We start from the raw sequence: 16,435 nt of genomic DNA, 5'->3' as shown, positions 1-16,435 counted from the left end.
ATGGTGAAATGTGCTTGCTTGCGTGTTTTAATAATACACATAAAACAGTTGAACAAAACAGCACACGGCACTTTGAGCCAAAAGAAACACTAAACAAACAGTGGACGGACAAACAAGTATTGTACTGGTTTAAAAGCCAGCACGCTTATCAATTGTTATTTCCTTTTTTCTTAATTCTCTCCTCTCCACACCCGTTTTCCACTCTCGAACACACAACCCTGAGTCGCCAGACCACCTGATTGCATATAGTACAATAAGCAGGGGATACAGAATTTTATGGGATACAGAATATTACACAACACCGGGATTCAATTACTATTTAATTATTCACTTGAATCCCAGCATGTAAACTAATTTGTGCAATCCCCGTGCTCACATACTACTACATACTTTATCTGCACGTGCAGTGATTGTGCAATCCCCATGCCTAAATACAACCATATATTTTAAATCACTCGTGCTACACAGACCCATTTATATCCCGTGCACCACTATATCCACATATAACAGACGACATGTTGTCTGTTATATGGGGGCACACTGCCACAGACTCCCAATATTATTTTGACCCAGTTAATATTTATATTATCCTAAAAAAATAATAAATAATAAATAACAAACACACAGTTGTACGGTTATTTGTATTTTATGAAAGGATGTCCATCTACAAAAAATGTAGATTAAAGATTCTAATTGATAAAATATAAGCTGTTATAGTCGCATACTGCAGTTGAGATCCCAGGCGATCACATTGAACTCTTAATCCTATCTTTTGCTTTGGAACTGCCTACCCCACTTACAGTGCCTATAGTAAGTATTCACCCCCCTTGGACGTTTTCACAGTTTGTTGTGTTACAACCGGAAATCTTGATGCATTTCAATGGGATTTTTTTTTCCTTTGATTTACGCAACCTACTCAACACTTTCAATGTGTGAAAAAATGGGGGGATGAAAAAACAAATCAATTAAAAATAAAAACCTGAAAAGTCTTCATTAGATAAGTATTCACCCCCTTTGCTATGACACTCCTAAATAAGCTCAGGTGCAATCAATTGCCTTCAGAATTCACACAATAAGTTAATGGAGTCCATCTGTGTGCAATAAAAGTGGTTCACATGACTTCAGATTAAATACACCTGTCTCTGTAAGGTCCCACAGTTGGGTAGTGCATTCAAAGCAAAGACACTACCATGAAGACCAAGGAGCTTTCAGAAAAACTCTGGGATAAAGTTGTGGAAAGGCACAGATCATGGGAGGGGTATAAAAAGATTTCAAAGGCAATATGAATATCCCTTGGAGCACAGTCAAGTCGATCATTAAGAAGTGGAAGGTATACAGCACCACCCAGAATCTGCTTAGAGCAGGCCGTCCTCCCAAACTGAGCAGCCGGGTAAGAAGGGCATTGGTCAGAGAAGCCAGCAAGAGGCCAATGACAACTCTGAAAGACCTACAGCGTTCCATGGCTGAGATGGAAGAAACTGTCCATGTGTCAACAATAGCTCAGGTACTCCACAAACTGGCCTGTTTTGAAGAGTGGCAAGAAGGAAGTCATTTCTGTAAAAATAATGTGTAAAAAATAATGTAATTGTATGTAAAAATAATGTGATATAACAATTGTAAGTCGCCCTGGATAAGGGCGTCTGCTAAGAAATAAATAATAATAATAATAATATGGGGATGCTTTTCATCGGCAGGGACTGGGAAGCTTGTCAGGGTAGAGGGCAAAATGGATGGAGCTAAATACAGGCAAATCCTTGAGGAAAACCTGCTTCAGTCTGCAAGACCTAAGACTGGGACGGAGATTCACCTTTCAGCAGGACAATGACCCCAAGCACACAGCCAAAGCGACACTGGAGTGGCTTAAAAACAAGAAAGTGAATGTCCTAGAGTGGCCCAGTCAAAGCCCAGACTTGAATACGATTGAGAATCTGTGGCAAGACTTGAAGATTGCTGTCCACCAACGATTCCCCATCCAACTTGACAGAGCTTTAACAATTTTGTCAAGAAGAATGGGCGAATACTGCACAATCCAGATGTGCAAACCTGGTAGAGACTTACCCCAAAAGACTCACAGCTGTAATTGCTGTCAAATATGTATTGACTCAGGGAGGTGAATACTTATCTAACCAAGACATTTCAGTTTTTTTTTTATTTATCATTAACTGTTGTTTCACAATAAAAATGATCTTGCCTCTTCAAAGTGTTGAGTAGGTTGTGTAAATCAAAGGAAAGAAAATCCCATTTAAATGCATCAAGATTTCAGGTTGTAACACAACAAACTGTGAAAACGTCCAAGGGGGGTGAATACTTACTATAGGCACTGTATTTCCCTAATTTAGGGACGGAAAAAAGATTCAGATTTCATAACAGTTTGCAGGACTGCATACTTTACTGTGAGCTTAATTAGGTCCACCTGATCTTTTCCTATCTAAGGTTTGCCTAATTGAGCTCACAGAAAAACCTGTCTCAAATGACAATGCAGTGGGAGTCTTGTTTCCATTCCTGCTGTGGTTAGAAATCACATTTAAATAGGCTATCATCACCTAGCATTTGCAGCAATACTAGAAGAAACTTTTTGCCAAAAACAGAATACTGAAGACATTGAGAATTTGAAATGTCAATGAATTTGACTACTTTTAGAATTACTACAGCTTTATAGTTATGGATGAATCACCTATAATATGCTGAAATTTGTTCTTGGTTAAACACTATTTGTAGTTAACCAAGTTGAAGTATATTAATCCATGGGGTTGAAATTAACTCTTCCATGCAATAGCCACCATGGAAAAATCAACCAGACACACATACATTTTACCAGCCAACATCGTTCCGGGGGGTGACGATGACAAAAGAAAATGCAAAAACAAGAAACATTTACGAGTAGTCTCAACAGGGTCTGAAACACTCTGCCTCATTAGTGAAGATATAGCTTCTGAGATGTGTTGGGCATCTCTCCTCTCCACAGACTGCATGCACACAAACTGCACAGGTCACCTGCCTTTTCTGGCAGAATCATACATATACTAGCTCCTCTTCTATGACAGCGCTGCCGGTTGAACCATCACTGACAGGAACTTTGCACCTTTTCTTTTCTCTTGCAGCGGCCTTCTTTCTACCTCAGCAATGTAGTGCATAAATACTCTTGCTTGTTTGTCATTCCTGTAAGTACTTCCTAGATTTAGCCCGTTCTGTTCATCAACCCTATATAATTAAAAATAATAATACAAAAAAATACTATTTTCTATTGTCACACTTTCTGACTGAGGATCTCCTAAGCATTAACATACTATGTTTTTTCAAGCTTTAAACAAGTCAGTTCAAGATAAAATTGATTCCAGTAAATAGTAAATTCACCAAAATTCATCATTAAGGATACCATTTTGTCAGTGATTTTTAGTACATTTCACAGGCGAGTTGCGGGAAAAAAACCAAGAATTCACGAAAATGTCACGGAAAGGTCACCAAATAATGTAGGTTTAGCTACATCAACATACACAAGAGCTTTTAAATAGTACACCAAAACCAGTAATATAAAGACTATTGCTTTTTACTGCTGGCAAGTTTAAATGTTACTTTAGAGTACAAAACTTAGTTAAAGGTCCTTTCACACAAATGTAACTTTGTTTTATTTTTTATTTTTTTTAGAATACTATAAGATGCAGGCTTTGACAACACATAGCGAAACAGACTGAAACAAACTGTGTTCCTATTTCTCTGTGCGCGTCCGGAGTAAATGTACATATATATACAAAATCAGCATGTGAAATTTTTATTACCGTGTTCAAAATGAAACGGCATATATTTTTTCTTCAATAATAAGAAAGAGACGTATGAATTGGTTGTTTCTGAGTAGCCTACACAGCACTGCCCCTTTAAACATAAAAACAAAAAAAAAAAGAGTTGCAAGGTGAAATCACACAGGTAGCAACGTGTCCAAGAAACAGGGCACTACAAAGATCAGAAAAAAGACCAGATACAGATAAACCTCTAATTTTATCTACAGTGCAGGAAATAAAAAAAGATGTTCAACAGCAATCTAAAGTATTTTGTTTAGCAATGTTTAGTTTTAGAGAAAGTGAATATTTATTTTCAACAGACTACTTGGGTACACTAGCTACATTGTATGAAAAAAAGTTTCAAGGAATTTCAGTAATATTTTTTTGAAGATGCAAGCCCACTTTTTGTTTCAAAAAATAAATTAACAAACGCTGTATGTGACTAAATGGATAATTAGCAGCCATCTCCCTTAACTACATATTGTAGCTTGAGACCCCCTTTAACAGCTTAATTATCTCGGGTGTTTAACTGCAAGCCAATTACCAGCCCGTCAGCGGAATGTTTCCCTATAACAGCTAGGTGCAGCATGGGGATGGGAGAGCACACAGGACGGAGAGGACAGAGGACAGAGTGTCGGAAGAACAGGGAGAGGAGTGTCTGAACCAGAGAGTGTCCAGGAGAGCAGCAGTTCACGGAGCGGTAGAAGTGCCGGAAGGGAAAGGCTGTACAGAGGAGTACGGGAGCCGCCCTTTGAGTGCCTCATCAGGGAAGATCTGCTTGTGGGAGTCGGAGGGAGCGCTGGATAGAAGAACGCAGTGGGTGTGGTACTGAGTTGGAGCAGGAAAAGACGCTGGAGACTGAGACCAGCATCAGATCATTGGCTGGCGCATGGAGCTGGGATACCATTTAGCCCTCCACACAGATAAGTGCTTTTGCCTGGTAGTTAATAAATGGAAGTAAGTACTTTGCTGTTGGCAGTGTTTCTTTTGTATAAGGACATTTTAAATAGGGATTTGTGTTTTTAGTATTACTGTAGTTGTGGTATTACTGTAGTTTTTAATCTAGAGGGTTGTGACATCTGATTTAAATGCATTGATTGGAAAAGTGCATGGAAGGGATTTGGGACAGTTTGTGGAGAAAGGTGATTGGTTGGTATTCACAGAGTGTTTGATTTTTTTTTTTTTTAGTGTGGAAATCACAAGGATGGCAGTGGTGTGACTGCGGTGTTCTATTGGTTGACACAGGAGGGCGCTAGACTGATCTACATCGAGACTGCTACTTCCCCCATTTTTATGGTATTTTTTTGTTCGTTTGTTCCTTTGGACATTTGGATTATATTGTGCACTTGTTTTATGACCTTTTTTCTTGTGCTTTGTTACTTTAACTCCTAGCCCACAGAGGGAGTAACCCCTTTTACACATTTCTCTGTTACTTTAGCTAGCCGAGGGAGCAACCCCCCCCCCCCCCCCCAGTTTTAACTTTTCTTTTATTTGATACTTTGGCACCTAGCTAAATAAGTGGAGCTTATTGTGTTTCTCTGAACATTGTATAATAAACTGAACGTATTTTAATATTTTGTCTGTGCCTGCTGCTTGGTGGGGTGGGGTAACAGCTGCTCTAATTAAGTTATACGAACCTGAAGGTGAGGGGAAGGTGTATGAGTGGTGTTCTTTGGAAGTAAATCACAGGTTCCTAGTACCTGCTTTAAACACTTATATCTATTTTTGTTTGTACCTGTGGTCCCCTAGTCTCTAGAGTAACTAGTGGTAGTAGAGGGAGGGGCCAGGTATAACATATGTATGTGAAGATCACAACCGAGAGTTTGCAGTAACATATTATCTGTTTATTTACATGCTCGCTCAGCTAATACAAATCTCATTCGCTGACATACAGTACTGTGCAAAAGTTTTAGGCAGGTGTGAAAAAATGCTGTAAAGTAAGAATGCTTTCAAAAATAGACATGTTAATAGTTTATATTTATCAATTAACAAAATGCAAAGTGAGTGAACAGAAGAAAAATCTACATCAAATCAATATTTGGTGTGACCACCCTTTGCCTTCAAAACAGCATCAATTCTTCTAGGTACACTTGCACACAGTTTTTGAAGGAACTCGGCAGGTGGGTTGCCCCAAACATCTTGGAGAACTAACCACAGTTCTTCTGTGGATTTAGGCAGCCTCAGTTGCTTCTCTCTCTTCATGTAATCCCAGACAGACTCGATGATGTTGAGATCAGGGCTCTGTGGGGGCCATACCATCACTTCCAGGACTCCTTGTTCTTCTTTACGCTGAAGATAGTTCTTAATGACTTTCGCTGTATGTTTGGGGTCGTTGTCATGCTGCAGAATAAATTTGGGGCCAATCAGATGCCTCCCTGATGGTATTGCATGATGGATAAGTATCTGCCTGTACTTCTCAGCATTGAGGAGACCATTAATTCTGACCAAATCCCCAACTCCATTTGCAGAAATGCAGCCCCAAACTTGCAAGGAACCTCCACCATGCTTCACTGTTGCCTGCAGACACTCATTCATGTACCGCTCTCCAGCCCTTCGGCGAACAAACTGCCTTCTGCTACAGCCAAATATTTCAAATTTTCCAGAGCACCTGCTGCCATTTTTCTGCACCCCAGTTCCTGTGTTTTCGTACATAGTTGAGTCGCTTGGCCTTGTTTCCACGTCAGAGGTATGGCTTTTTGGCCGCAAGTCTTCCATGAAGGCCACTTCTGACCAGACTTCTCCGGACAGTAGATGGGTGTACCAGGGTCCCACTGTTTTCTGCCAATTCTGAGATGATGGCACTGCTGGACATCTTCCGATTGCGAAGGGAACTAAGCATGATGTGTCTTTCATCTGCTGCAGTAAGTTTCCTTGGCCAACCACTGCGTCTACGGTCCTCAACGTTGCCCGTTTCTTTGTGCTTCTTCAAAAGAGCTAGGACAGCACATCTGGAAACCCCTGTCTGCCTTGAAATTTCTGCCTGGGAGAGACCTTGCTGATGCAGTATAAATAGCTTGTGTCTTGTTGCTGTGCTCAGTCTTGCCATGGTGTATGACTTTTGACAGTAAACTGTCTTCAGCAACCTCACCTTGTTAGCTGAGTTTGGCTGTTCCTCACCCAGTTTTATTCCTCCTACACAGCTGTTTCTGTTTCAGTTAATGATTGTGTTTCAACCTACATATTGAATTGATGATCATTAGCACCTGTTTGGTATAATTGTTTAATCATACACCTGACTATATGCCTACAAAATCCCTGACTTTGTGCAAGTGTACCTAGAAGAATTGATGCTGTTTTGAAGGCAAAGGGTGGTCACACCAAATATGGATTTGATTTAGATTTTTCTTCTGTTCACTCACTTTGCATTTAGTTAATTGATAAATATAATCTATTAACATGTCTATTTTTGAAAGCATTCTTACTTTACAGCAATTTTTCACACCTGCCTAAAACTTTTGCACAGTACTGTACATAGCTACACGTAAATGCTGTGTGCATACACAACCAAACAATACAGACATTCACATATTTGTATTTTCAGTGCATGGCATACTGCATTTTAAAGAAAATAAAGGCAGTGCTTAACCAAATGTGTCTTTACATCCATTTCCAAGATTTAACTGAGTTTTGTTCAAATTCACGATTTTCATGACCTCTGTGACAAAATCGTATCCTTATGCATTGCAAATACCAAATAAGAGTTTACTTTATTTAATGTGGTTGCATTATAGTTTACTAGCAATGACTTGAATCCCCTTTTTCACAACAACAAATAATATTGTACTTGCTATCCTATATTGAAAACAACTTGTAGCACAGTAATACTACTACTAATAATAACAACAACAACGTGTTGGACCTGGGGCACTTCGTACAATGTGTTTAAAACAGCAGTCGCTGTATTAAAATTAAAACTTCACCGGTTACACTTTCGTTGAGGTTAAAATACTCACAAGTTGATTGCGTATGTTCAGCAATTGATACCCATGCGTTCTCCTTTTTCATCTGCTCTTTATCAGATGTATCGACTGCATATACGCAGCGATAAACATTGAGCAGCTTCTTGAGAAACAACTGGTCATCCATTTTGGCATTGTAATAACCATAGCAATGAGGTCAGCGACAAGGTCAAAGTTCAGTTGATTTGAACAGTCAGCGACTGCAGTTTGAGCAGGGCGATTGCCGGTAGAAAGTATAAACTGTATGGCGACACGACAGCGATGATCGCCAGTCGAGCGATGTGAAGTGTACAAAAACGTACCTGCCACTGTGGCATATAATTATGTGAAATGTACCCACCACAAACCAAATTAACCCACATTTGGCAGGTGGGCGAGTGTTAATTTCGAAGTTCGAACCCTGTTAATCTAATATCAAGGAAGGGATTGAGACATTAAGCAGGCATAGTAATGAAAAACTGATGCTGAAAAATGTATAACTTAAATTAATAAAATTACATCTTTTTTTATCATTGCAATCATTAGAAGTTCTGTTGCTCCACTATTGAACTTTAATGATTACCCCCATACTACTTGTAAAGTTTTCATTCTAGAAAATCAAGCAAGGCTGTGATCGTTTAACTGCTTGATGGCAGCATCTGCTTTACAGTAAAGTATGCAGCCAGTGTAAACACTTGAAATGTCATAGACTCGCATTGCAATATGGAACAAGGAAATTAAACGGTTACCATTCCTCTCTTTTTCTCTCGGGAACTCATGAGGCTCTGAATGTATCTGGCTTGCTGCTTTTCCAACCCTGAAGCAATGATGTTTAAGAATTCCAACATAGGGCACATTCAAATAACATGGTTACTTATAATCCAAGTCAGCATAATGTAACCTATGTGAAATCGACCCATTATTACGACTTCCTATGGTACTAAAAAGCAGCCCACAGAGACCAGTATGAACATCTCTTTACTGTTTTAGAACAGGAAACAGCTGGTATTTCTAAAACGTTTTCTTAATTTTTTTCAGCAATTTTTAAATGAGAGGTTTAAGATAGATTAAGGCTTCATGCAATGTGGGTGGTTTATTTTCAAGCCCATAAACACCCAACCTAACTAAACACTATTCAGGACATTCACCTACTGTAAATACAATATGGGAAACCAGGCTGTTTCGGTCTGTTAATAGTCACCCTACACCTCATCTCCCCAAAAGCTACCCGCAGAGTCTGGGCCAAAATAAATCAATCGTTTATAGGTGGCCTGTCAAGGTCTACAAGCCCAGAGCGGCCTTATTTTTCCTCTTTTTCATGAGGCATAAAGAAAAATATTTATTTTAAGTATAGCAGATCTTGTCTGTTTTACCCATTACCTAAATCTGTGATAAAGGCACTGTGTGAGAGGGAGGTGGCTCCAAGAACCTAATGCTTTAGAAATTTCTTGTCAAGCTGGGCAGTGACTAAGTATTAGTGACTAACTATTTCTTATATTGTTCTTTGAAATTATAATTGAAAAAAAAAATGACTAAGCATTAGTGACTAACTATTTCTTATACTGTTCTTTGAAATTATAATTGAAAAAAAAATAAAATAAACATGATGTATTATTATGTCACCAAAACATACTTAGACAGTTACTCGTGGTTTCTAAATAATTAGATCCGAAAATCAAACATTACTGATCATTCACACTTTTCTTTTGAAATGCACCGTAGTATTTGTCAGGTGGAAGAAATGAAACATCTGCATGTGGCTTTCCCTGTCTTTTGAAAATGGCAACACAGTTGCAGTCAATTTGAGCTTCTAATTATTTCTAACCAATACAATTGTATTAAACATAATTTAAAACATTGTATCATTGCCTACCTCCAAATGTAAAAAAAAAAAGAAAAAAAAAAGACTTATTCTTAATTGTATAACAGTCTGGGGCTACATGTAAATCACAATATCTGTGAAACCTAGTACTTCCTGGAATTCCAAATTTCCAGAAACATAAGCTCCTATCTCAGTACAGTATGTACCAAAAAGACCTTAAAATAAACCTTCAAAATTCAAGGATGAGAATTATATCCCTATTTGGGCTCCTACTTTTCTATTACCCTAAACAGAACTAATCTAAAATACAATAAACCATTCGTGGCAAATCAGAATTAAAATGTATTTTACCACTGCCAGAAAGCACAAATAACTAAATGTATAAAGATGACACAAATGTTGCATATTAACATCGCACCAGTGCCTATTAAAAATGGTAAAAAGAAAAAGTTAATATAGCCTAGTCAAATCTGCTTGAACCCCCCCAATACCCCCTTCTTAAAGTTGTCTTAGGAAACAAGTGATTTAACAGGGGAAATACAGTACACTGAATTTGTCAGCAGTAGTCACTATAGACTTGTGCTTCTTCTATACAGGTGGTCTTTAATACAGGGTTTACTGCATCCACGCAAATACCTGTTCTCAGCGTTTTCTTGCAGTCTGTGATTTATTTATTTTTGCGTAGGTTCTGCATGATTGAACCTCGCCTCCTTCTGGCATCACTTTCAAATCACCAGCTGCTAATTTACACAACAAAGTTTATTTATTCACCGTAAACCTTCATCAAGGGTAATTACATGGTGTAAAAGGGGAAATAAAATTATGCATAAAAAAAGCACAGCTGTTTAAAAACACTGAGGCCAACTAAATAAAAGTATCTCCCTGAAATGTAACTTATAATAATATACATACTTTCCAAGGGTCATGGATGAGGTCACTTCCAAAATATACACTGAATTCTTTGTCATTTTACCCTCTAGTGACAGATTGCGATCAGTCATCTAGCCTGCTAACCAAGTTCAAACCTCAGAGCAAGAGGGCAAATTCCTACAGAAATAACACCAGCAGATTTTGTCTGCAACGGCAATTGCTACCATCATATGTGTTTTGTATGCAGAAGACGAGTACACTGGATAATTAATATACAAATTTATTCAACAAGTAATACATTACGTGGTACACCGGTGTTCCAAAAAAAATAAAAATAGTCTGCTATTTTTCTTATTTTTCTTTATGTCTTGAATTGTTTCAGATAACCGCACTGTTTTTTTTTTTTAATTTTATATATATATATATATATATATATATATATATATATATATATATATATATATATATATATATATATATATAGACACCCTTATCAAGCTAAATAAGCCTACTTTTAATTGCTAGAAAGAAAAAAAAAGCAATAGCTAACCTTGTTGTTGCTATCTGGTTGCATGACATAAAGCCAGCACATCACACAAGATTCACAGGCATCTACTGATGGTATAATGAACGCAGTACTCAGAACCTAATTATCTCCAAGGTTTATCACTTTTTGTGCATAAGAAGTGGTTTAGAGAATTATTGTTTCTACAACAATATGGTCCTGCACCTTTAAGTCGTGCAACACCACACCATCAAAATGTAATTAAAACTACTTAGTGTGTTATGAGCCCTAATTAACTCAACCAAGTAGGATTAGAGAGATTCTGTGGATTGCCTGCAGCTGTATGTAACATTTTCAGCAGTTGAGGATCTCTGTGTTCCAGAATGAGATATAACTAAGCGACACAAGGTGTCCATGTAAACAGGATGCAGCTTCATGCTTTTTGCATGAATTTTTAAGTGTTTAGAATTTTAGGGCTAAAGGTCCTGGAAAGTTTGCTGAATTTAGGCTCAAAATAATCAGCAGGTGTGTGTGGCACAGTTGAAATGGCCTTAGGATTAAGTGAATATAGTTCTGGTACACTGACACTCAATTCTCAAAAATGCGAATGCCTTCCGAGCCTTTGGCATCTGTTACATTTGATGGGAAAATTGGGTGAAACCTGCCTGTCCTGGAATCGTAGATTAACATTTCATACAAGATGCAAGTGTCAGACACTAAGACAAGTTATGTAGTGTTATCCTATGGATCTCTATTTTATAAGCTTACCTTAGCTTGTTACCTGCATGCGATGGCTAATTAAACCCATTGTAAAGCCTGGAAAAGGTGGAAACAAATGAGCAGGGAAGGCATGTGCGTGGCGTGTCACTTTTGGATTAGCCAGGAAAAGTGCAAGCAATACTCCAGATCTAGCCAGAACCAGGCAGATTCTGGTTGATGCACGTATTTAGTTCTCTTGCAAATGCGGAGTTCAAACAAACAGTCTCAAAACCTTAAAGACCCGGTGGACTCACTCAGTGCCCAACTGATAACTTTCACTATTTTTACTATTTAATTGATTTTAAATTGCCCCCAGGAATACAAGTCTTTAAATCTGCCCTTTAAACATTCTCTCATAGCAGTTGCCAACTAGCAGCGAGGCAATAAATCAGCATTTCTGTCCCTTTTATCAGACTGGGGGCTCGAGTATCCATTTTCTATTGACTACCTGAGAACACAACAACAAGATTGCATGCAATGCCAGAAGCAGGGGTAAGTTAGAAACTGTTAAGATTTACAAATGTCAAGCCTTTGGTGTTAGCCCAGAATGAAAGAATATCATTTCTTTATTACACTGACCTTCAGCCCTTTCAAGTCAGGAAGGAAATCATTGGAGCCCTTTAGACAGTACATGAAGGGGAAGGGGTTTCCTAAATAAACCATAGTGCTGAGAAATGCTTCCTTTCAGATTTATTCTAGTAATAGCTTGATGCAAAACAAAAACCTTGGTTAAAAGCAAGCAATTGCTACGATTTACATATCTGTAAAGAGATTATTAAAAAATGTAACATTATTATTTTACATGCTATGCAAAGTGCTAACATCCCTGATGCATAATGAAAAACTAAAACTGCACCCTATACTGTTTGTAAAAGATTCCTGCAAGCCAGATAAGCCATCTCTAATACCCCCTAACTTGTAGTGGGTAAGAGCAAGTTCAGAATTGTCTACTTTTGTTATACTATTAAGACAAATTGTACACTGTAGCTTTCATACAAAACAACTGACATAAGGTTAAGAGCCATGTAATTATATTGGGCATCAGTAACACATATTTATTTGGAAATGTAACTGGACATGGGGACATTTCTTTTTATAATATAGCCATACCATTGTTCACTCTCACAATAGAGGGAGGGAGTGAATTAAAGTAAACAAGCAAAAAAGAAAACAGACAGAAAACAGAAGGTGTGTGTAAGAGAAGAAGGACAACTAACTGGGTAGAAAAGCTATTCATGGGAGCTAAAACATGATTGAAGATAATCAGGATTATCATGATCATTTTTAGATGATAATCAATAATTGAAAAAGTCATTACCATCCAACCCGTAGCGTACAGTTGTGTTTAACCAGTGCAGACACATTCAGAGGGTCCTTATAATCGGACAGTTATTTCTAATAAATGAATTGTCATTAAGCTAGTTGTTGTGTTTACCATGTACAGCAGTGTTTCCCAACCTGGGGTCCAAAACACACGATAAGGAGTCTGCGAGGCCTCATTAAGATCAAAGTAATTTTGTTTTCAATTTTTTTTGGGGGGGGTCCGTGGCACACATAGAGTGTTCACATGGGGGTCTCTATTTTGAAAAGGTTGGGAAACACTGATGTAGAGTGTGACGCACAGCCAGACATGAACACAGTCGGCCAAGAAGGGCCCCCCGTTTCTGAATAAGAAAAATAACTCATTAACATGCAAGAGTGCTTTCAAATACAATTTACAACGGAATATTCTTGAAAATAAATCCATAGCAGTGCATTTTAATTAAGGGTGTAGTAACTACTGTTTTTACTCTTACTGTAAACTCTGTGACAATCAAAGGATCAGTTAAGCTTACTTTTTCATGTCTGAGAACTAAATAAAATGTTGTGCAATTTTATTAAACAACAAAAAATCTATGACACACATCCAAAACATTTTTTACTGTCTGAAAAATAGACTGGCTGTTACTGTAAACCAACAGATATAAAATGAATTCTTGAGGAACTACTGTATATTGACATTGCTAGGCAGCCAAACTATGTACAATAGCAACAGCACCACCTAGTGAACAAAATGGCAATTTCACCATGACTCCATCAGCCAATATCCCAAAAATAAAGGTTGAGGAAGGAATATGGGGAAGGAATTTCTGGACCTGGGTTGTTAAATTTAACCTTACCTGGTCTTTTGACTTGGATGAAGGTTGTGAAGCCTCATAATCTTTCTTTGTTTCTAAAATTTTCTTCACCAGCCCACCTGGAAACGGAGAAAGGAAATATGTAAGGTATAAACCATGACGGGCCGTGCGGTTCCCATGATATATACCACGTCTGGGGTGGTGATAAGGTCCGAGGCATCAGCTGAGGGCCTTCAACCACCTCAAAAGTGGTATATATCATCGGAACAGCACGGCCCGAAGTGCTTTATACCACTTATAACACGGCTACCTGTCATTTGTGGGAAGAAAAATAATTAAAATAATGAAAACACATTTATATTAAGACAAAACAAGAAACTTTTATTGTGTACATATCTGCAGTGTAATATAGTCCCACATTATATAGTCCCACATTTTATTTAATTTAATTAATTGTTCGCTTATTAAAAATAAATTGAGCATATTCATTTATTGTGAATTTCTGCATCAAAAGTGCCATCTCACTAGAAGCTAGAGGACTGAGCACAAGCTGTGATGATGGGCAGAGTTTCGAATGACACCAAGGAAGTAAGGGGAGCAGCTGCGATGGAGACTGAAGCCGGATCTTGACGTGTGTTTGTTAACTTGTTATAGGCGAGGCACACATATTCTAGTATGTTTTCATCCTCTTGGATCTCAAAACATGTTTTTGTTAGTCATCGGACACATTCGCGTCCAAGTCGTGCCAGATTAAGTTGACGATCAAAGCAGACTTTACGCACCAATCCGACCGCGGTGTCAGGGGACAGTACCTCAGTTTCCCGCAGACGCTTCAAATCCAAGCCGGTAATTTAAATTTTTCATAACTGACAGGAATACGTTCTTGTTAGTTTTAAACTTGCTGTCAGCAGAGATGTTAAAACTTTTACTGTTACAATATCTATTTAGTCCAGCTCAGCGTTATAAAACTGGAGACTGAATTCCCGTTCCCCAGTTGAACTTCTTGCACTGGCACAAAATTCCCTTAATGTTGTTGAGGTTTTTTGGACTTATTTCCATAAAATGAATGTCCATATTTTTTTCCTTAAGTACATTAACCAGCCCATGCTGTAGTTTTTTTTGTGTGCTTTTTCCGATCCTTGTTTTCTTCTATTTCATTTAGCTGTTCCTCATCTACTGTTATGTGTCTACTCTTGCTAGTGCACTTATTTTATTTTTTTTTTCAGATGAAAAGCTGTCTTCACTCAAAGTTGGTGTTGTACAAGTTACGTGGAGTTTCAACCCCAAATATATTCAAGCAAATAGGTCAAATGCCACTCATTTTTGGCTGTGGTTTTGTAACTAATAACAAAAAAATTGCAGTTTGTCATGGAATTTAGAATGTAGTGGTGCGTAGTGATTTATTCAGTGTTAAGCAGCTCATTAGTATGCAAGCCATGCGCTACGCTATATATACGCACGGTCATGTGATGCTCTTTAACCAATCATAGGTTGTTATTTTTCCAAGCCGTGTTATATATATATATATATATATATATATATATATATATATATATATATATATATATATATATATATATATATATATATATATATGTATATGTATATATATGTATATGTATATGTATATGTATATATATACAGCTCTGGAAAAAATTAAGAGACCACTGCAAAATTATCAGTTTCTCTGGTTTTACTATTTATGTGTTTGGGTAAAATGAACATTTTTGTTTTATTCTATAAACTACTGACAACATTTCTCCCAAATTCCAAATAAAAATATTGTCATTTAGAGCATTTATTTGCAGAAAATGACAACTGGTCAAAATAACAAAAAAGATGCAGTGTTGTCAGACCAAGTACAAGGTTGTCCTGGAAGAAAACTTGTTTCCTTCTGCTCTGACAACGTTCCCCAACTCTGAGGATTGGTTTTTCCAGCAGGACAATGCTCCATGCCACACAGCCAGGTCAATCAAGGTGTGGATGGAGGACCACCAGATCAAGACCCTGTCATGGTCAGCCCAATCTCCGGACCTGAACCCCATTGAAAACCTCTGAAATGTGATCAAGAGGAAGATGGATGGTCACAAGCCATCAAACAAAGCCGAGCTGCTTGAATTTTTGCACCAGGAGTGGCATAAAGTCACCCAACATCAATGTGAAAGACTGGTGGAGAGCATGCCAAGACGCATGAAAGCTGTGCTAGAAAATCAGGGTTATTCCACCAAATATTGATTTCTGAACTCTTCCTAAGTTAAAACATTAGTATTGTGTTGTTTAAAAATGAATATGAACTTATTTTCTTTGCATTATTCGAGGTCTGACAACACTGCATCTTTTTTGTTATTTTGACCAGTTGTCATTTTCTGCAAATAAATGCTCTAAATGACAATATTTTTATTTGGAATTTGGGAGAAATGTTGTCAGTAGTTTATAGAATAAAACAAAAATGTTCATTTTACCCAAACACATACCTATAAATAGTAAAACCAGAGAAACTGATAATTTTGCAGTGGTCTCTTAATTTTTTCCAGAGCTGTATATATATAAAGCCATCAAGTAGGCTTTAATATACCTGGCAAAGGGTGAGGTGCTATGGGTGCTGGGCAGAGGTGATCTACTGTTATTTGTGATTAATTAAATCAGGA

The 16,435-nt window shown here is 37.7% G+C and overlaps 1 protein-coding gene across 9 annotated transcripts in view; it reads right to left on the bottom strand.

Moving 5' to 3' along the window:
• Nucleotides 1–16,435, bottom strand: part of LOC117426171 (TRAF3-interacting protein 1-like) — a 44,396-nt gene that overhangs the window by 5,423 nt on the left and 22,538 nt on the right. For all 9 annotated transcript variants that reach the window (XM_034043520.3, XM_034043523.3, XM_059033453.1 and 6 more), the window contains one exon: nucleotides 13,830–13,906. In XM_034043520.3, coding sequence (XP_033899411.1) covers nucleotides 13,830–13,906 — 77 coding nt within the window. The remainder of the gene's footprint in view (nucleotides 1–13,829; nucleotides 13,907–16,435) is intronic.

The sequence above is a fragment of the Acipenser ruthenus genome, chromosome 11 (assembly GCF_902713425.1).
Source record: "Acipenser ruthenus chromosome 11, fAciRut3.2 maternal haplotype, whole genome shotgun sequence".
NCBI lineage: Eukaryota > Metazoa > Chordata > Actinopteri > Acipenseriformes > Acipenseridae > Acipenser > Acipenser ruthenus.
Note: the sequence above shows the minus strand (reverse complement) of the source record. Positions and strands in the feature narration are given on the sequence as shown.